The 21,771-nt window shown below is 38.4% G+C and overlaps 1 protein-coding gene across 2 annotated transcripts in view; it reads left to right on the top strand.

Annotated features, from left to right (window-relative positions):
* TTC6 (tetratricopeptide repeat domain 6) overlaps positions 1 to 13,840 on the top strand; it is a 63,793-nt gene extending 49,953 nt beyond the window's left edge. The window contains exons 26-32 of one of the 2 annotated variants that reach the window (XM_054827786.1): positions 597 to 716; positions 4,804 to 4,877; positions 5,416 to 5,626; positions 8,067 to 8,219; positions 8,422 to 8,592; positions 9,998 to 10,223; positions 11,329 to 13,840. In XM_054827786.1, coding sequence (XP_054683761.1) covers positions 597 to 716; positions 4,804 to 4,877; positions 5,416 to 5,626; positions 8,067 to 8,219; positions 8,422 to 8,592; positions 9,998 to 10,223; positions 11,329 to 11,465 — 1,092 coding nt within the window. In that variant the 3' untranslated portion in view covers positions 11,466 to 13,840. Of the gene's footprint in view, positions 1 to 596; positions 717 to 4,803; positions 4,878 to 5,415; positions 5,627 to 8,066; positions 8,220 to 8,421; positions 8,593 to 9,997; positions 10,501 to 11,328 lie in introns of those variants that run through there. The other variant, XM_054827785.1, reaches the window with a different exon arrangement.
* The last annotated feature ends 7,931 nt before the right edge of the window (positions 13,841 to 21,771 follow it).

Here is a 21,771-nt window from a genome sequence, read left to right on the forward strand (position 1 = left end):
CTGGGCAACCTGTTCCAGTGCCTCACCACTCTCACAGTAAAGAATTTCTTTCTAACATCTAATCTAAACTGACCCTCCTTCAGCTTAAACCCATTACCTCTTGTCCTGTCACTACATTCCCTGATAAACAGTCCCTCACAATACAACTAATGATTAGATTTTTCAATAACAATAAATTATATTTGAAGATACTTACTTTTAAAAGTACCTTACTTTGACATTAAATGATGACTAATGACATCTGGAATAATTTGTTTGCTTTTCAATAAGAATTTGGACATAAAATTTAGCAGATGAAGTAGTTAAAATTTATATTTAACTCTGAAATTTACGTAATGACAAAATAATTTTTAATTACATTTATTTAATACATTATCATTATATTTGCTTCTGTATTCTAGGAATGGGTAGCTATGTAATTATAGAAGGCTCCAAATTCAGTTAAATTCAGTCTGGAAACAGTGAAACATTAGAATAGCCACATGTGCATATGCACATGATTTGTAGGAATTTGAAATTGTGTCTCTTAAATGTTGAAGTATCATTGTATCCCTCTGAATAAATGATAGTTTAAAATACATTTTATATTTTTGTAGGCTTTGAAAGATTATGGAATTCTTCTTCTTCTTGAATTGAATAAGGAAATTGCTTTTAAAGTGTTAATTAATCGTGGACTGCTCTACATGGAACTTGGTGATTATGCTAGTGCATGTGAGGTACAAAATCCTTTGAGTAAATCTAGAGTTTTCTGTTAACTGTAAGCCATTGCTTGTAAGACCAACTTGGCAGTTTTTACATTCTTCTGAAATAGTTTGTGCCCAGTTCTCATTTGCTCAACACCTATTGAGTGGATGGACCGCAAGATGGGGAATGGGGGAGCAAAGTCCCTCCCACTATAAGAGACAATCAGATTCGTGACCACCTGAGGAACCTGAACATACATAAGTCTATGGGACCTGATGAGATGCATCCCAGAGTTCTGAGGGAATTGGCTGATGCAGCTGCCAAGCCACTCTCCATGATATTTGAAAAGTCAAGGCAGTCAGGTTTCAGTCCCTGGTAACGGGAAAAAGGGAAACATTGCACCCATTTTTAAAAAAGGTAGAAAGGAGGACTCTGGGTACTACTGACCTGTCAGTCTCACCTCTGTGCCTGGGAAGATCATGGAACAGATCCTCCTAGAAGCTATGTTAAGGCATGTGGAGGACAGGGAGGTGATTCGAGACAGCCAGCATGGCTTCACCAAGGGCAATTCCTGCATAACCAACCTAATGGCCTTCTATGATGAGTAACTACATCAGTGGACAAGGGAAGAGCTATGGCTGTTGTCTGTCTGGATTTGTGTAAGGCCTTTGACTCAATCCCCCCCAACATCCTTCTCTCTAAATTGGAGAGATATGGATTTGATGGGTGGACTGTTTGGTGGACAAAGAATCAGTTGGATGGTCACATCCAGAGGGTAGTGGTCAATGGCTCAATGTCCAGATGGAGATCAGTGACAAATGGTGTCCCTCAGGGGTCCGTATTGAGACCAGTGCTGTTCAATGTCTTCATCAATAACATAGTGGGATCAAGTGCACCCTCAGCAAGTTTGCCGATGACACCAAGCTGAGTAGTGAGTAGTGTGGTTGACATGCCTGAGGGATGGGATGCCATCAAGAGGGACGTGGACAAGCTTGAGAAGTTGGCCCATGTGAACCTTATAAGCTTCAACAAGGCCAGGTTGCCCTGATCCATTTGCCAGGTCAGGTATCAATACAGGCTGGGGGATGAAGGGATTGAGAGCAGCCCTGTGGAGAAGGACTTGGAGGTGTTGGTGAATGAAAAGCTCAATGTGAACTGGCAATGCATGCTTGCAGGCCGGAAAGCCAACTGTATCCTGGGCTGCATCAAAAGAGGTGTGACCAGCAGGTCCAGGGAGGTCATTCTGCCCCTCCATTCCGCTCTTGTGAGACCCCACCTGGAGTACTGCAACTAGCTCTGGGGTCCCCAGTACAAGACAGACATTAAACTGTTGGAGCGAGTCCAGAGGAGGGCCATGAAGTTGATCAAAGGTCTGGAGCACCTCTCCTCTGAGGACAGGCTAAGAGTTGAGATTGTTCAGCCTGGAGAAGAGAAGGCTCCAGGGAGACCTTAGAGCAGCCTTCCAGTACCAAAAGGGGCCTACAAGAAAACTGGAGAGGGACTTTTTATCAAGGAATGTAGTGATAGGACAAGGGGTAATGGTTTTAAACTGAAAGAGGGTAGATTTAGATTAGATGTTAGGAAGATCTTCACTATGAGGGCAGTGAGGCACTGGAACAGGTTGCCCAGAGAGGTTGTGCATGCACCCTCCCTGGAAGTGTTCAAGGCCAGGTAGGATGAGGCTTTGGGCAACATGGTCTAGTGGAAGATGTCCCTGGGGGGTTGGAACTAGATGGTCTTTAAGGTTCCTTCCAACTCAAACCATTCTATGATTCTATTCTATGATTCTTCCCCTCTACTCTGATCTGGTTAGACCCCACCTGGAGTACTGCATCCAGTTCTGGAGTTCTCAGCACAGAAAAGACACAGACCTGTTGGAGCAGGTCCAGAGGAGAGCCACAAAAACGATCATAGGGATGGAACACCTTTCCTATGAAGAAAGGCTTGAGAGAGTTGGGGTTGTTCAGCCTGGAGAAGAGAAGGCTCCAGGGAGACCTTGTTGCAGACTTTCAGCCACCTTAAATGGAGCTTATAAGAAAGATGGGGACAAATGTTTTAGCAGTTGTGAGGGGACAAGGGGTAATGGTTTTAACCTAAAAGAGGGTAGATTCAGAGGGCACTGAAACACTGGAGTGGGTTGCCCAGAGAGGTGGTAGATGCCCCATCTCTGGAAATATTCAAGGCCAGGCTGGACAGGGCTCTGAGCAATTTGATCTAGTTGAAGACATCCCTGCTCATTGCAGGGGGAGTTGGACTAGATGACCTTTAAAGGTCCCTTCCAGCCCAAACTACTCTGATTTTATAATTCTCTAATACCAGTCTGGCAGCAAAGATGCAAATAAAATGCAGTTTTACTTGTTTTACCGTTTTATGCTGGTAGAGTTAAACATAGGAGTTGCACAAAATTTAATAAGCAAAAATTTGATCTTTCCTTGTTTTTTTAATCTTGAAGTAATTTACATTAGGTCCAAATGAGTACTAATTCATTGTAGAAGCCTAAGCAAATGGAGGTTCTGATTGAGTGGGCTTGTTCTGTTCCTCTGCATGCGTGCGTGTATGTAAATGATCATTTTCATTGAAAGAGCAGGAAAGGTCATTTTCTTACATTCTTAAATGTAAGAGAATAGGACATGTTTCTGACACTGACTCACAGTGCAGGTGACTCTTGTATTCAGTGGGACTCCATCTGGTAGACAAATATAGGCTTGAAACCTAACAGTGTTCAACATTACTCTTTCACACACATGGTTTTTTATTTTTCCATTTTAAATAGTTTTAAAGTTTTCTAAAAGTTTTAGTTTTTCTTGCCTTAAAAGCAGGCGTATTTATTTTCAGTCTAGCTGGTGCGTTCATTGCTTCCATTGTGGACTAGTAACTTTAAAATGTGTTATCTTCTTTATGTGATAGCAACAATTTCAACATAGGCGTTCTAAAAATTGAGTAATGTTTCTTATTTGCAAATAGAAAATGAAGAATGAATATCAATGCCATTCCAATGATCCAGAAATGTCCTATTGGAAGTGCACAACAAAAGCTCTTTACAGTTGGTGGACCTTGCATAGAAATAGTTTAAGTAGAAATATTATGTTATTGGTGTCTTATGCTTCAAGATGCAGTTGATCAGAAAAGAGGCTGAGGTGATACAAACTGATATATAAGGTCAGTAGAAAAAGACTGGGGCAGAACCAGCAGGATGAACAGAAAATTCTTTGCTGGATGGGAACAGTGTGTGTTAGTATTTTTTTTTAAACACACACCTGTAATTTTATGATAGTGTGTTCACCAAAAGAGATGTTTTATTTTAACAAAATATAAATATATATATGCACATATTATTTTACCAATTCTGTAATTCAAACAGTACTAAAATTTTCCACATTTTTATTTTTACAATTTGAACAAATAAAAAATGCTAAGTTGTAGTTCAGTGGACGCATCAGCTAAACCCCTCCTACTACATACTGATTGCTTTCCCATGCAGAAGCCTAAAGTGCTTCCTTAAAACACAATTGAAATGATTGTATTTGATTTTAAAGCACCTGTACCATTTTTACAATTGAACCATATACATCAAAACCACAAGCATTTTGAAAAATGTTCTGATTGTTAGTAAAAGGCAAAAGTCAAAAGCCCTGTGATGTCTTTCACTAGAAAATTGTGCATAGTCTCCCAATGCAAATATAAGTTTGGTTTACTACATTTGTCAAAGTAATAACAGAAAGTAACTAGATAATTTTATTACTGGAAGAGTTCTAAATTTTATATAGCAAAATATATTTTCAATATATATGTATTTAATAATAGCGGTCGAGGTACAGTATTTCTATTAAAAACAAACAAAAATTACCTTTCTGGAAAGTTTTGTTTCTGGAAATGTTGCCTCAAGTTTTGTAGGAAATACCACGGTACTACATAACTTCAGAGATTTTATTCTATCTAAGTCTGGGAAAAGAAGTATGAAAACAGTTAAAAACCGTTAAATACTTCTGAAAGTATAATGCCTTTGTCAGAAGTCATCTCCTTTTTTATACAGAAGTATAAAATTGTTTAGCTATAATCACAGCTGTAGGTGAAGTGAAACAATATTAATTTGCATGGTTTACTGTCTGTTCTTTTCAGGACTTTAAAGAAGCAAATATACTTAGTCCAGATGATAGCCAGATCTTTCACACTATGGGTATCTGCTATCATAGGTAAGACATGCAGTTTTGTTTGCAGAGTAGAAAAATGAAATAATTCCTGAACTTTATATTCCTGTTCACCTTTTCATACCAACTGCACTGAGAACTGGGGGAGGTAAAGTAGTATAGAGGAATGGAAAAAAGAAAATTAGATATTTTTCAAGTTTAACAACTGGTATTAAAATCTTCTGGTATCAGGTAACTATGTGTTTGTGACAGCATCAGGAGGAAATACTAGGATGATAAAATAGAACCAAGAGAAGGTCTGAAGAACAACAAATTATGGGATAAACAGATATTATTCTACACCCTCAGGTGGAATACGAAGTATCTATAAAGTTGTGTTGGCTTGTTCAGAATTAGTTAGGATGCAATTTCTGTTTAAATATGGACTTTGTCCTTTAAAGAAAAACAAAACCCTCAGTGGTCATCTTTGCCTGAATTTTTAATTTCAATGGGCATTATGGGGTAGTATTTACTGATCATTCATAAATTGAGAATTTTATTTATACAATTTTTAAACAGCAAACATTAATATATCTGATTTTAGACTTCATGAGTTTAAAGAAGCTGTGAGATCATTTGACCAGGTTCTCAAACTAGATCCTGTTTCTGTGGATGCCTATGTTGGACGAGGAAATTCGTACATGGAAAATGGACATGAGGCTGGTTGTAAACAAGCGCAGAAAGATTTCTTGAGAGCAATTCACCTGAATCCAAAGTGTATAAAAGCCAGAATTTGCTTAGGATACAACTTGCAGGTAACACATCAAAATTTATTCTCAATACTATGTTTAATCAAACAAAATAACATCAATCTTATGTGCAAACATTTATATAATACATAAAATAATAATAACGAATATAAAACGATCCATGTACTTTAGACAAGCCTTATAGCATCTTCTTTCTTTTTATAGTAAATGGATAGACCATTATTTTCTTTTCACTTTTGTGCCCAATCTTGTTAGAGTTCTGCTCTCAAATAATGGAATATCAAGTAACCTTACACTCATTTGATTTGCATATATGGTTCTCCGATAAACTAACATTAAGAACTGGCATGTTTTGTGTGTATGAGCTGTGTACTGAAGTAAAAAGTAGCCAAAGTGTTGACAAATCTGTGTAAAAACAATCTTATGTCCTATTTATCCGAACTACACTGTTAGCAAATCTGCTAAAATCCCTTGGTAAAGGCCTTATATATAATCATTTCTGAGAACTATTTACATACATAGAAAATGAACTTCTATATTAACAAAGGGATATACGATATGACTTGACAGTTTTTGTCTGTGTCTAATTTCTTTCATTTAGTTACTGTGCTTTATTATATCCAGTTGTCTGAAATATCTTGAATTGTCATGAATCATGTTGCGAACTACTTTTTGCCAGTGTAAATGAGGGACTAATGTTAGTAGCCTGTGTCAGGTAATCTTACATAGGTGTCATACAAATTTCCTTTTACAGCTTTGCCAATTCACTTAAATTCTAACTAATACTTTAACAACGCTTTGGGAAGTACTGTGCAAGAGAAAAATCTCGAGTGACTACATTGTTGAGTAGGTAGGAATAAGACGTAGGTAGGAATTAGATATCTTAGGTGCAGGAGGCAGCCCAGAAAGTTCACACAGTTGCAGGTGTTTAATTTCTGAGAGGCCTAAATCTCACTCTTAAACCTAGTTATACCTTTTAGGTCTTAAACATAGACACAAGTGGAGAAGTATTTTGATGTGGGGAACTAGATGATTCACCTTCCACTTTTGCTTAATTAATACATATATTAACACATTAACATTTTATCTATGGTCCCAAGTGGCCTACTCACCCAGAATGAAGCACTTCCTTGACTGTGCTAAGTCCTTCACAAGGTAAAGTATACCAGAGTTCCATTTGACCATCCAGGGGAGGTACTTTTGCTGAGCAACTGAGTGGCTGAATTTTATTGCTATGTGAGGTCCAATGTATAAGTCTTCACATCATAAGCTCATACATAGTCCATCAAGAGTTGAATCTGGTGAGGGACATGAAGGTCAACAAGAAAGGCTTTTACAAGTACATCAGTAGCAAAAGGAAAATTAGGGAAAATATGGGCCTGATGCTGAATGTGACTAGGGGTGCAGTGACAAAGGACATGCAGAGGTACTCAATGCCTTCTTCACCTTGGTCCTTATTGGTAAGACTGGCTTTCAGGAGTCCCAAGTCAGTGTGACCAGTGGGAAAAGTCCAGAGCAAGGAAGACTTACCCTTGGTGGAGGAGGATCAGATTAGGGAATATTTATACAAAATGGACATACACAAGTCCATGGCACCTAATGGAATACACCCACAAATGTTGAGGAGCTAGCCAACATCACTGTGATGCTGCTCTCACTTATCTTTGAAGGGTCATAGCGGTCAGTAGAGGTTCCTGAAGACCAGGTCGAGGGAGATGATCTTTCTCCTCTATTCAGTACTCGTGAGGCCACATCTGGAGCACTGTGTCCAGTTCTGGGCTCTCCAGTACGAGAGACATGAACATACCCGGTGCCCATCCAGCAAAGAGCCACTAAGATGATTAAGGGCTTGAAGCATCTGTCATGAGGAGAAGGGAAAGAGAGATGAAGGCTTAAGGGGGAATCTCATAAATTGGTATAAATATCTGATGAAGGAGTATAAACAAAGTGGAGCCAGGCTCTTAATAGTGCACAGTGACAGGACAGGAGGCAAGAGGCACAAACTGAAATACAGGAGATTCCATTTAAACATCAGAAACCTTTTTTTTTTTACTGTGAGGATGATCAAACACTGGAACAGATTGCACACAGAAGTTGTGGAGTCTTCATCCTTGAAGATATTAAAAAATCTAACTATACGTGGTCCTGGGCAACCTGCTCAAGATTACCCTGCTTTGAGCAGGGTTGGCCTTAGACGATCTCCAGAGATTCCTTCCAAACTCAACCATTCTGTGATTCTATGATGTAGAAGAGGTGATACTTGCAGTTAAAACAGTTGTGACAGATACATTACATAGTTGCAAAGACAATGAGTATTGCATAATTAACAAAATATTTGAATTCATTTTTTCTGTAATTTAGTTAGCTGCATTTGAAATATATATAGACATGCTTCCATTCTCTGCTGCAATTTTTTAAGTGGGACCATTAGCATGTTTGGCATTTCTTATGTTTCTTATTGTGGACACATTGCAATTCATTTTAGGCCCTTGGAAAGCTTCAGAGAGCATGGAGACAATTTACAGTTGCCATTTGCATTGATCCAAAATGCTATGTTGCATATGATGGACGAGCTTCAGTCTGTCTTCAAATGGGTGAAACTTTTGCTGCATTTCAAGATACTAATGCTGCCCTAAAGGTAGATCTTAGCTTAAAGTGATTTTACTAAAATCAACCTGTTGCTATGAATCCAGCCAATACTGTACATTAATAGTTGCCAATTTGGATCAGAAGGTGCAATTAATTTTTTTTAAGGAAAATGTATCTTTGAAAACCAGAATAAATTACTGTAGAAGTGGAAATTTTCTCTGAGTAAGAATGCATCTACATATTCCTTTCAGCTCACTACCACTGCTCCACTGCTAACAAATCGGGGTGTCATCAACCAGTTAATGGGATATCTACCCTGTGCCATGAAGGACTATCAACAAGCAATTTCTGTCGACCCAAACTATGCATTAGCCTATTTCAATGCAGCAAATATCTACTTCCATAATCGACAGTTTTCACAGGTAACTCTACAGTCTATCTTTATATTGTCTTCAGAATATTTTCCTTGAATAAATACTGCTGGAATAAAGCTGTCTGTAAGTATAATTAACATGAAGCTTTCTTACATTGAATTTCATGGTCCTCTACCAGGAGATGAGTTAATCTGTAGTAATTAATAATAAATAATTGCCCTACTGCTATGTATTTTATCATTGATATGAGTGAACTAAGATTCATGACAGCTAGGATACACATCACAAAAATTTGTAAATAATTGAGATATCAAAATCCTCCTGAAGTTCAGTAACTTCTGCCCCAGCCTAACTCCCATACATTAAATAACTTGCCCAGATTCACTATAGCACCATGACAAGGAGAAGGAAAAGAATCTCCTGCTGATGAACTTTAATCAAGAAGTCAGATCTTCCTTCTGTTACCAGAGTAACTTTGGAGTTTTAAATCACTTAATTCTGCTTAAATACAGTGGGTATCTTCAAATACAGAAGAGTTGGATACTGAAATTCCCCTTGTGAGAGAATTTGAAATCTGCTTGAAGGGAAGGACCATTTAATTTTCTTGTGCGAGGAAACGCCTGCAATTTTTCCTTTGGTCTTCCAGTCATATTTCCTCGGCATAGGCTCAGGCTTTTATTTGATTGGAGCTTTGTGGTCCAGCAGCTGTGCAAAGCAGCATGGATGCTTCAGCACATTGCATCTACTTGAAATAATTATCTCCTACAGTTGTATCTGTAAACACTTCAGCTTGCAGTTCACTTATTAAGGAATTCATCATGTATAGTACAGGCTTGGCATATGATTTTAAACCTAGATTGTACTTCATACAGCACAAGAAATAGATCATATAAGAAAAAAATTCAATGTTCTTGTATGTTTCTGAGTTAGGTTCATTGTTGTTCTTGAGTATTAGTTAGACTTGGATCAGAAATTCCTTAGGAGTCTAAGGTCAATGCCCTGTGTATGGCTGCTTCTGTGATCGTGTAATCTATTTTCTTATGCATCTCACATCATTCTTCCACGACTGGTCTTGCATTAGCTGTTCTTCCTCTTTACTGTGTTTCTGTGACTCCTTGCTCTCTGAGACTAATTGTGAAGAAAGAAGTTCAAGAATAGGTGTTGCATTATAAACTATTTTCAATGTTAATTCAAATTTGCCTTAGTGCATTGCTTATTTCTTCTGCATAAACAGCTGTTATTTTTCAAAAATCTGGGTGGCAATCGACCTATTTGTGGATAAACATGCTGATGTTGTGTCTCTCTTTTCTGTGCACAAGGAACACTGAACAAAACAGGTAAAGACTTAAGAATACTAACAGCTTAAAGAAACAAGCTGGAATTTGCAAGCTGTACATAAGCCATTTCTTCAATTTTTAACAGTGTACTTTGTCTCCAATTCATGTGTTTGTAGGCCTATCATTATTATTCCAAGGTATTACAACTTGACCCAAGAAATGAATCTGCTGTTATGAATCGTGCTATTACAAATACATTACTAAACAATATTGAAGAAGCAAAAAAAGACTTTGAGAAGGCAATTTGTCTGTGCCCGTTCTCTGCAGCAGTGTATTTTAACAGGGCAAATTTCTATAATGGATTGAAGCAATATGAACTAGCTGAGAAAGACATTTCAATAGGTAATCTTTATTTATCTGTCATGATTATGTTTGGTAGCATACTAGCAATTACAATAACAAATTACTTGGCTTTATTTCATGATTCAGAAAGTATGTGTGTATTTTTGCTAGTACATTTTCTGCCTAATTTGACCAGATATTATGATGTGATTAAAAAGAAGTTAAACTAAACATGCTAATTAATTGTGTTTTTTCCATTCTCAAAATGGAAAGAATATGTAAAATACAAAATAAACTATTTCAGATAATGTCTGTCTTTAGCAGCTGAACAGAGCACCATTCTAAATGAAATTGTGGCAAGAAGTTATGGGAAAATACTATACTTACCAAGTCTGAAAAATTTTTGTGAGTTTTTGTGTGTGTGTGTGTGTTGAGATAACTAGGTGCCTAGAAAACAGGCAAACTTTTTCTGGTAACTAAACCTATGTTTAGTTTGTATTAATTTTATTGAAACAAAATTTAGTAACGCGACTTTGATTTGACAAGACTTGATTGCACAGGTAATGATCTTTTTATTAATTCATTTATTTATTTAGAAATTAGTTTACTTTTACAGTGGAATTTGTTAAAATAGTGTTTCTGCTTCATGGCTTTCATGACTACTGTGTTCATAGTGGTGGATAGTGAAAATTGACTAGACCAGGGAGCTGATTGATTTAAAAAAAAAATTCTCTCTAAGGCAGAACTTAAAACAAGCAGATTAAGCTTTCCAACAAGTACCTAAATCCTTTTTACACAACAGAGAAACTGAATAAGATATTGGGTTCTTTGCCATGTTCCAGAAGTTGGATGGTGGTAGTTTTGTCCTCTAAGGTTTTGTTTGGTTTTCAGAGGAAAGCATAGCTCCTGCTGTTGGGGCAAAATTAAAGTGGGATTCATAAATAGCATCAAAAAGAGAAAAAAAATCCAAAGTATAAATAACATAACAAAGTTTCCTACCTCTTGATGTAAAGTAAATGTATGTAATATGTTTTCTCTTGTGAGAGCATGTCTGGAGAAAAATTGGAGCACTGACTGACGGTTTTGAATGATGCTTCTCTTTATAATTATGTGATAATGTTGGGAAAAAAAAAGGCACCTAACATTTTAATTCTTATTTTTACAGCATTGTCAATCCAGCCTAATGATGCCTTGATGTATAAATTTAGAGCTGATATTCGTGGTAAATTGGGTTTCAATAAAGAGGCTGTAGAAGACTACAAACAAGCAATCAGCATTCAAGAACAGATTGATGACATGTGAAAAGATACCAGTTCTCATACCACTTGGGTTTTATTTACAGATTTCTCAGACCTTTGATTAAAAAAGTCCAAGATGCAAGAAAAATTTATAACTTATCTTCATTTTTATATATTCTATTTACATTTTATTCTCCTAAATAATATAATTACCTTGATTGTGCAAAACTAGACAGAGTTATTTAAGAATAGAATGCCACATTTAATTTTTGTGAGTTATAAATTGTTCTTTATTTGTTAGTGTCTAGACATAATTGATTGTGTTGTGTGCAAAATGAAGGACAGAAAAGAGGAATTTATAGGCAAAAGACCTCAACTGTATTGGTTATAGAAGGATAAAAGAGACTACACTTCCCCTTGCTCCCAAATAGAAATCCTTGCAGTGATGCTAATTATATGTCACCTGGACCATCTGGGAAACAAAAATTCTAAGGTGGCTGAAATGCTTGTGATTGCTAACTAGGTCTCTACCAAATGCTTGTGATTGCTAACTAGGTCTCACTTTCTTCCTGATCTTCCTTCCATACCTCTTCATAAGATTTCCTGTTCCCTGTCACTCACATGGTAGGGGAAAGCCATTGTGCAAGGTTCATCTGTTCCAGTGTGTGAGAACTACTCCAAGAACTGAAATTTGAGGAGGGCGTGATTCACTTTGTCAGTAAAAAGTTAAGTTTATGTGCTTCCACTTAAATGTATTACACTGTGCCAGCTTGAAGAGACAGGTAAAAATGCATAAATAGATTGTAGGTTTGTGTTCTAAGCTCTAAGAATGGGTTTAAGAACAGGCTGTGACCTAAACATGGAGACTGAAATGTGCATCTGTGTGACCAACATTTAAAAATTGTCAGGCCCTGCCCATGTACTAAATTAATCCTCCAGGTACTATGGTGTCCACCAGATAGTATGGTGAAGATAGCTGTCCTGGTTTTGGCAGGGTAGAGTTGATTTTCTTTCTGGTAGCTGGTATAGTGCTGTGTTTTGGATTTAGGATGAGAATAATGTTGATAACACACTGATGTTTTAGTTGTTGTCAAGCAGTCAAGGACTTTTCAGCTTCTTATACTGCCCTGCTAATGAGAAGGTGGGGGTGCCCAAGAAGCTGAGAAGGGACACAGCCGGGACTGCTGACCCAAACTGGCCAAAGGGATATTCCATACCATATGATGTCATACTCCGTATATAATTGGGTGGACTGGGAGGCAGTTCAGCTTGAGAACTAGCAGAGCATCAGCTTTGGTTGGTGAGCAGTTGTGCTGTGCATCACTTGTTTTTATACATTCTTTTGTCATTATTATCATTATTATTATTGTCTTCCTTTTCTGTCCTATTAAACTGTCTTTGTATCAACCCACAAGTTTTACCTTTCTTTTTTCCTTTTCAATTCTCTCCCCCATCCCACTGCGGGGAGTGAGCGAATGGCTGTGTGGTGGTTTTACCTGCCGGCTGGGTTAGACCACAACAATAGCAAAAGGATGAAGCAAAACAGATGTTTTTGTCTCAGAAAAGAGAAGAAGGAGGAACGTTAAGGTCATATTCAGCATGCAAGCAGTCCTGTGGTTTCAGACAGTGGAAAGATTTCTAAAGGCATAAATGGCACTTCAGTGCCTAATCCCAGTGATATAGGAATTGTATGTGTAATTGCAATTTAGGCTTACATGTAAAAAGCTATAAATTTGCCTCTTGGAAAAAATGCAAAAGGAAAAGGTGAGAGGGACCTTCACAAAACAATAGACCTAACACACACCGATATGAGCCTGTAATTACTTAATGTTCTGAATGTGGAATAATCCCTAGATAGTAGAGAATAATCCAGAATAAAATAAAAATTAAATAATCTAATTTATATAAAATTAGTATTAAAGAGCTACATTGGTCCATTTAACTTTATAACTGACTTTTCTTGGTACTCCTAGAATTAAGTGATTTTTTTTTTATTGTTTATGTGCAATTGAGATGAAAGCAAAAGTCATTGCTTTGTCTCAAATAATTTTATTTTCTCTGAGTACTTAACACACTGCTATACACTTTTTCTGTAAAAATATCTGTTCTTGCATACCTATGCAATGTATGTTTAGCCAATGTGATAGTGACTGGAATTCTAGCTTTGTTCTGGTATCTAAATTTTTGCATTTGTAATATCACATTACATTGTAAAAATTCCTCTGCTTGTCACCTTGTAAGATTTGGGTTGAAAGAAAAAAGTACTGCGGAAAGGAAATTCAGACTAAGAATAACTCAAAGCATTTGACTCCATCCCTACTCTCTCTGACTATTGTCTTGTCTTGTTTTTAATATCTAATGTGATGAGACTTTGCGCTTGCAAGATCTATGGTGATAAGGTTGACTGGAATACATGCATCATAGTTAACATGTATAAAAGTTAAAATGAGTTCAAAAAATTCAGTATTTAATGTCTGTTTATTCATGATTAGTGTCTCATGTTTAAAAATTAATGTTTATAGATATAAACAATAAAATATTTCTAGACATTGTAGGAAGTTGCATATTAATATTTCTTTCTAGTATTATACATTATAGCATTACTTACTAGAAATCTATTTGGAATGACAGTTTTTCTTAAAATCAAAATATGTGACCATAGGATGATCAAAAACCAATTTCTTTTTTTCTATTCTCCAGTAATTTGAAATATGAATTGCTAGTAATAGCTTCTAGAAGTATTAGTTTTATCACTCCACAATAAAAAAAAAAAAAAAATCTGGTAGACTGCAACACACAATAGGGAGAAATTCTTCACGACTATTACAGAATTCAAGAATCAGAATAACTATGTCAGGTCTGATTAGACCATTGTAGCTACATGTTTTTGTAAAGAGTTTTACTCTTCAGAGGTTTTGCTTTTGTGCCTTTGATGTTGATTGTCATGTTACTAAAGCTAAGTTGTGAAGTCCAAGGTGAATGAATAATTATTTACTGCTTTTCCCCTCTTGTTCTTTTTTTCTTATTTATTTCCCCTATTTTTGCGGTATCACCTACCCAGCTGGATTAGGTGTAATGTACAAAGTATAAATACAGGTGTGTCTGTATTTCCATGCATTATTATTATGGTTGTTGATGCAAATTGGGGAATTATTTACCTAGTTTCCTGTATGCACCCAAAGTTGAAGTTTGCTTGCAGGATGGTGTTGGTGGTATTTTTGTTCCCTTTCTCCTTCTCCACATGCCTCTTTCAGGGCTGTCTTTTATTATCTGAAGAATTGTTTATTGATGAAATTGCTAAATTATGCATGATTCTATGGCCTTTTCCTTTCTTTGACCTCCTTATGAATTACCTGCTGATGGGTCGTGAGGTAGTGGTACCCTCATCATGTATAGTGCATCATCAAACTTAAATCAGAATGAAGAGAGGTCAAACCTTTCCCTTGCATCCTTTTCTTGTGATATTCACTGTAGATTTTCTTTAGTTTAATATCTCTTGAATGTCAAACAGAAATGGACACTTCAAAGATTTTTATTTTCACATTTAAAAACTGAAGTCAGATATAATCAGTTATGACTCACTATTGATAGAGTGACTTGACTTTAATATGGGGTATTGCAATCACTCTTCTGCTTGTAATTTTTTATTCTGGTTGTGTAGATCTCTCTTTTTTTTTTTTTTAATTTTTAAGAACTGAATATTTATTAATCCTATGGTTGGCTGCTTGGAGTTAAATTTTTAGAGCTTTTCATCTATTACACAATGCTTAGGAAATGGCTGGTGTCCCATTGCATTTCCAGTTTCATCATTTAGCATCACTGCCATTCACAATTCAGAGACCATTTTAGATGCTTTTTAAATAAATGGGAAGTGGATGAAGAATTTATTTACACAATAGAACATTAAAATTTCAAGTTGCATGATCAAAACTTACTATATTCTTTGAAAAATAGATTATCGGCTTCTTGTTTTCTTCAAATCTTTCTTTTAAACTTCCCTTCTGACCTAAAAGAAATTCTGTATTTTCTCAAGGTTTTTAAAAGTAGTTGCAAATATTTTGTATAATAGCACTTCTTTCATGTCTTTAAAAAAAAAAAAAAAAGATTAATAGAGTCATTAGTGACTCTAAGAATCACTGTTCCACTAATAAATTGCAATTGCATTTTACAGGCTGAACAGTAGCACTTGAACTTTCCTGTTGGTAGGGACTATGGTAGATTTATGGCATGCTGAATTTTGCCCAACCCAGTATGGGACAGGTGTTAAATTCTGAGGTTACTTCCATTGCTAATAATATGTCAAGTGAATTTTCATACTAGGGATTATCAAAGGGATTTTTCTTCACAAATGCAGTTTAAGAGAAGTTCTTGTCCCTTGCTATGTGATGGTATTACTTCTTTTTGGGTTTAAAATCTGATAATCTGAGCTTTATTTTTTCCTGCATTTATTTCCTTTCATTCTCTTTTTCTAGAAAATCTTTTGATAGACTGTAGTTAAAAAACCCTAGAGTTACTAAGGAACCTCAATTACATTCAGGTTTTTATTCCCTCTTTAAAATACTGGTAACGCATGCATTACTAGGAAACAGGTAATACTGTTGGATTAATAGAGAATGCAGTAGATATTACTTTTTACTAAAAAAAAAAAAAAAAAAAAAAGACCAAAGCAAATATTTCCATTTGAAGCCAAATAAGGGAATAGGAGGTTATGAATAATCTTCACAGACTAGTAAGTTATATACATGCATCTATCAACTGAATGTTAAAGCATTTTCTTTCAATATTTTATAATTTTTGGATGGGGTGCAGCACCAAAATGATAATTAAGCGGATCTTTCATTACCTCCATTGAAAAGCAAAGGAAAGTGGTACTTTTTGAAACAAAGAGGAATACTAGTTCATAAGTTTGGGGAAGTTGTTTTGGTTTTTTGTAGTTGTTTTGCAGCAGACTTTTGCCTAAACTTATTGATCAGAACTTAGTTTTTATTAGATTAAATCTAATTTATTTACAACTCAAGTCAGAAAAACACTTGCATAGCTGTAGTATATCTCTAGTTTAATAATCTGGTCTGAGAGATAATGTGACAATCAGTGGCAGAGAGGTGGGTAGCCCGTGAGAGAAAAGTAGGGGTTCTAATTTTGCAGTTTATTTCAGAAATTGTAAATGACACGTCATTGACTTTCCCATGGCTTCAAGATCTCCACCTTTGTAAAATAAGTAGATAAAAAATTATTTTAAAGTCAATTTTGAAATAATTACTGAAAAATATTGGAGTTAGCATGAACAAGATGTACATAGCTGTTTGTAGCTTACAGAGAAGGACGATAATAAAGAAAATTGACATTAAAATGACAAATTGAAAACTTGAATGATGGTAAATAAACCAGAACAGAAGCAAATGAAAAAGCTGTGTTCTCAGCTGAACTCCAGTGCAAGCTGCTCTTCTGAGTTTCCGATAGTTTGGGTGTATGGGCGGGGTTGTATTGTACTGAGACGCGGGACTTTGGGACCCGATACCTGACAAAAAATACAAGTCCTTCCCAACTGACCACATATACCAGAAATGCAGTCAATTCAGAAAATGAATTCATAGCTTGTGCCGAGGACTGTATGCCTGAGATAGCGGATTTACAAGATGCTGCACAAGATTGCCATAACAGCGACAGTGAAAAATGAGTAAAAGTGAACCAAACTCTGCACTGCTATGGCAGAAAACAAGCCTTACAGGAAAGATGCTACTCTTTAGAAGAAAACTCGAGAGTTTTAAAGGTAATTTGGGAAACCTCTTCGTCAAACTGTAATGAATGCAAGTGGTCTACCATTACATCTGAGCTTTTTTTTTCAGTTTACTTTTCTTGGGCTGAAAGAATGCAGTAAATTATAATGCACTGCTGGCTTTGTTCAAGTGAGGGAAGACTGGAAACGATACTGCATAGAGGGGGTTAATCTTATGGCTGCTGCTATGGGAATCTCACTACACAGTAGTTTTAGAGCAGAGCAATCAGATTTTAGTCTTGCCTTTCCAAGCGTGCATTATGAAAATGAATTTTCTTTTTGAGTGGTTAGGGAGATGAATCCAATCTTAGTTTCTGTATTATTTTTATCTCAACACTTTTTCCCTAAGGAACATATCTCTGAAATGTATTTTGTTTTGAAGGCTGGGTCAAGCAATAGCAGACTTGTCATTTTCAGCAAATTAAAACAAATGCAATACACCCCAGTGGAAGGGAATAAGAAATCTGTGGGTAATGTGCTTCTAATTTCAATGAGAAATATGCCAATTATTTCACATTGTTTATGTATATGCTATACCTACACTGCATTTTATAAAGCTGAGCCAAAACCAGGTTCCAGCCTGATCTTAAACATGCCTGAACTTTGTATGAGCACACTGTGAGAAGTGTGATGCAGGATTGGTATAACGCCCGCACAGCGCTCCATTGACATTACTGAGCAAAGGCTGCCTGTGACTGAACACAGAAGGTGTTTCTTAATATGGGACACTCTGACTGTTGTCTTTTTGTAACGCTGTCTGTGTAGCATTGCCACAAAGGGCAGATGGAACATCAGGTGGTCTTGGCTGGTATGGTGAGCCATGGTATACCTGGCTGTGCTGGTTTTGGCTGGGATAGAATTAATTTTCTTCATAGTAGCTAGTATGGGGCTATGGTTTGGATTTATGCTGAAAACAGTGTTGATAGTACAGAGATGCTTTCATTATTGCTGAGCAGTGCTTGCACAGAGTCAAGGCCTTTTCTGCTGGTACGCTCCACCCCACCAGTGAGTAGGCTGGGGGTGTACAAGGAGTTGGGAGAGGACACAGCTGGGACAGCTGACCCCAACTGACCAGAGGGATATTCCGTATCATATGATGTCATGCTCAGCATATAAAGCTGGGGGAAGGAGAAGGAAGGGGGGATGTTCAAAGTGATGGCGTTTGTCTTCCCAAGTAACCATTACATGTGACGGAGCCCTGCTTTCCTCGGGATGGCTGAACACCTGCCTGCCCATGGGAAGTGGGGAATGAATTCCTTGGTTTGCTTTGCTTTGTGCGTGGCTTTTGCTTTACCTATTAAACTGTCTTTATCTCAACCCATGAGTTTTCTCATTCTTACTCTTCAAATTCTCTCTTCCATCCCAGCAGAAGGGAGTGAGTGGCTGCATGGTGCTTAGCTGCTGGCTGGGGTTAAACCACGACACTGGGCCATCTATTATGCTTAAGGTAAGACCATTCCTAGGTGGAAAGAATATTACTTCAAGTTACCTGTTCTGTCTTCCATCCCAACCCAAGCCTCAAACCAGTGCTTGAGTATGGGCTTGTGTAGACACAAAGTGGATTTGGATTTGAGTTGGCAACAGACCAAACCTTGAAAAGCAATATAGATGCAACCTGAGTAATTTCGTGGCATATCAGGAAAAAAAACCCAAAACTGGAATAAATGTGCTTGCAAAATGTGCTCTGAAAAAGTCAGTGTGAATAAAGGTGATGTTTTGAGGCACCTTCTTCAAAAGACTCTTACAAAGCGTGACTTTAAGTAAGAGCACCAGAAGATGGCAGTCTGCGATCTGTAGTGGAACAGTTCTGCTCCCCGGTAACAACCCGGCTACACCAGCAGCCTCTGGCTCTGACAGCTGTTGTGAGGAGGTATGACGGTATACGGGTGTTCTCTGATGCCTCTGCTTTAATTGACAGTATTGTTCCCTCACTTTTTGAAATGCTATTTACAGTTCTTGTTCTTATAAAATGATAACTGAGATTATCACACCTCACAAGCACTTATGTAACGTAACTGTAATATTGCAAACATACATGTATGTGAACATGTGCACAAGCACACCCCGATGTACATGCATACACATATGCAATAACACAGATAATAAGTGGCATAAGCCCTGAATAACAGCTCCTTTCCTGTCCTGATTTTTTTTTCTCTCCTGGTTTTGAGGTACTTTTCCATAAAATGAGGCATTCAGAAAAGGAAGGCAAACTGTGTGGAACCTTTTAACTGTTCCCTGCAGTTATATTTTACAGCATGTTTCTTTTTATTCACTCTACTGAGTCAGTAAATTCTTTTTGTTGCAAAAGGAAAAGGCTTATCATTGCTATCTGTTGGATTTCAAACAGAAAAGCTAAGAAGTGGCCACACCTCATTTCACGAGACATTCCTCCTCTCTGCCCTTTTTTGCCCCATTCTCAACTGGACACAATGCTTTGTTTGAGGAGAGTGAAAATGTAAAGTGCTTTCACTCAGGGAAAAACCCCCCAGACTCCAAGTGTAGAGTAGCAAGCAAGGTTGTGACCTTCCAGCGCAAGTCTTTGTCAGCTCTAATAAAAGCAAAGCAGGCATCAGGCATTTTCAGAGCTGCAAGCCTGGTTTTTCTGCTGGCTGAGATTCTTAATTGAATTGCAGTCGTCTTTTTTTTTTTTTTTTTTTTTTGTGACTAGATGCATATGTACATATAATGGTCATTAAAATCCTGATTCAGAATTCATTAAATTCAGTGAAAGGAACTTGACTAAGTTTTGAGTTAAGGCTACAAGCTACAGAAGAATGACAAATACTCACTTGCCATTGCTTTTTCCCATGTTTATGAAAACTAGGATGGTGTGACTGACCTGTTATTTATCAGCTTTTCCTGATCTGTTTGGTAGTGATGCAGGGTGGCAAAGAGCTTATTTACAATTCCTAAAATATAAACTTAGAACATATGAACAACTTTGCAGTGAAGTGTTTTTGTCAAGTAGTATGTGCAACTTCATTCAGTGGTCTCGTAAGTGTACTGTTTGCTAAGGCTGTTCTCATGGGCAGATCATACAAAACAAAAACCGCACTGGAAACTCATACGCTGTTTTACTTGAGAGTAACTTCTCCAAATAGACCTGTGTGGTGTAGACAAACTCTTCATCTACAGATGTTCATCTCTATTAACAGGATGTTGCTTCTACTATTTTTAAACAGAAATGTCTGATATAAAGGGAGGAAAAATGTGTCTCAAGGGCATGGCAGAGCAGAGTTCTGCTCCCTTCAGTTTTCCCTCTTCCCCAAAAATGTCAGGTGGTTGTGAATGTTGGAGAGAGACTAAGCTCTCCAGGTGGGGAGGAACCTTTTTGCTTGTCCCCACTGAAAAGGCCAGGAGATATTTCTTCCTGAGATGATGCACGTGAGGATCCTTGTACCTGACACATTGGTTTCTTTCTTCTCTCCCACCACACTTAAAAGAGAGGGGAATGGCCCCAGGGCCCATGGTCCCTGCAGCCAGGCTGTCCCCAAGGAGAGGGGCTGCCTGGAGGAGAGAGGAGATGGGGTGCCACAAACCCTGTCCCAGCTCCAGGAGGGGTGCTTGCTGAGCAAGTGCAGGGCTGGGGAGGTTCATGTCTTTTCCCTCCTTCTCTTGCAGAAAGCCAGATTGGGAGGAGGAGGAAGCACTGCAGCAAACGCATCCGAGCTGTGATGCCAGCCAGTGCCTGTACTGGGGAGGCAGGGAGCAGTGAGAAGGAGGAGTAAGTCTCCAAAAGAGCAATTCCCCACATACTTGGTGGAGGTGAATGCCTGGGTAGGGTCTGTCCAGGTCTCTGAAAGCCTTGCAAAGAGGTGGAGGGGAGGTGTTGAGGGGCCAGAGCTCTCCTAGGGGAGATCTGAGCTTCCAGGGGAGGAGGGATGCCCCAGATATGCTGGCACTGACTAAAGGCTCCTCCAAGCAATGGAGAGGGCTGCTGGGGCTTTGCCCAGGCCCATTTGTCTCAAAGGACTCCAGGAGTCACAACCCACACAGCTGGCTATGAAGACCTCTGGCAATGGTGCTGATGGCCAGCCCTGGCACGTGTCCTGGCCCTGCTGGCTCCCAGGAGGCTGTGTGGGCGGAGCTGGAGGTGAGGGCTGATGTCCTGGGAGATGAAGTCCATGGATGACAAGGGGAGAGCAGATTGCTGGTGTCTGAGTGTCTGTGTGCGGCCCTGGAGCTGGGTAGGGAGCAGGGTTTGGGCTAATTCTGCCAGGCTCTGGCACGTTAGTCTGCTCCTGGCCTGGCCCGGGACAAGCTTAAGTGCCGGGGAAAGCTCTTGGGGATGGAGCCTCTGCTCCCTGCCCACCCTCCTCCAGCTCACCCAGGTGCTGCCCAGAGCTCGGTGGGGCCAAGGAGGCTGTGGAGGGCTGGGGAAGATGAGGACAGGGAGAGAGCAGGAGCCACAGAGGCTGGGGGTGCTGGAGGGAGCCTTGCTTTGGGTGAGAGTGTGGGGCTAGAGTTGGCCCAGTGAGGGCATTTCAGCAGCAGTGGGATGTGTGGTGGGGTGGGCAGGCGCTGGCCGTGACGGTGAAGCCCCAAGGGCTGTGCAGAGGCACTCTGACTTGTGAGCCCTGGGGACACCCTT

Source organism: Grus americana, chromosome 5 (assembly GCF_028858705.1).
Source record: "Grus americana isolate bGruAme1 chromosome 5, bGruAme1.mat, whole genome shotgun sequence".
Taxonomy (NCBI): domain Eukaryota; kingdom Metazoa; phylum Chordata; class Aves; order Gruiformes; family Gruidae; genus Grus; species Grus americana.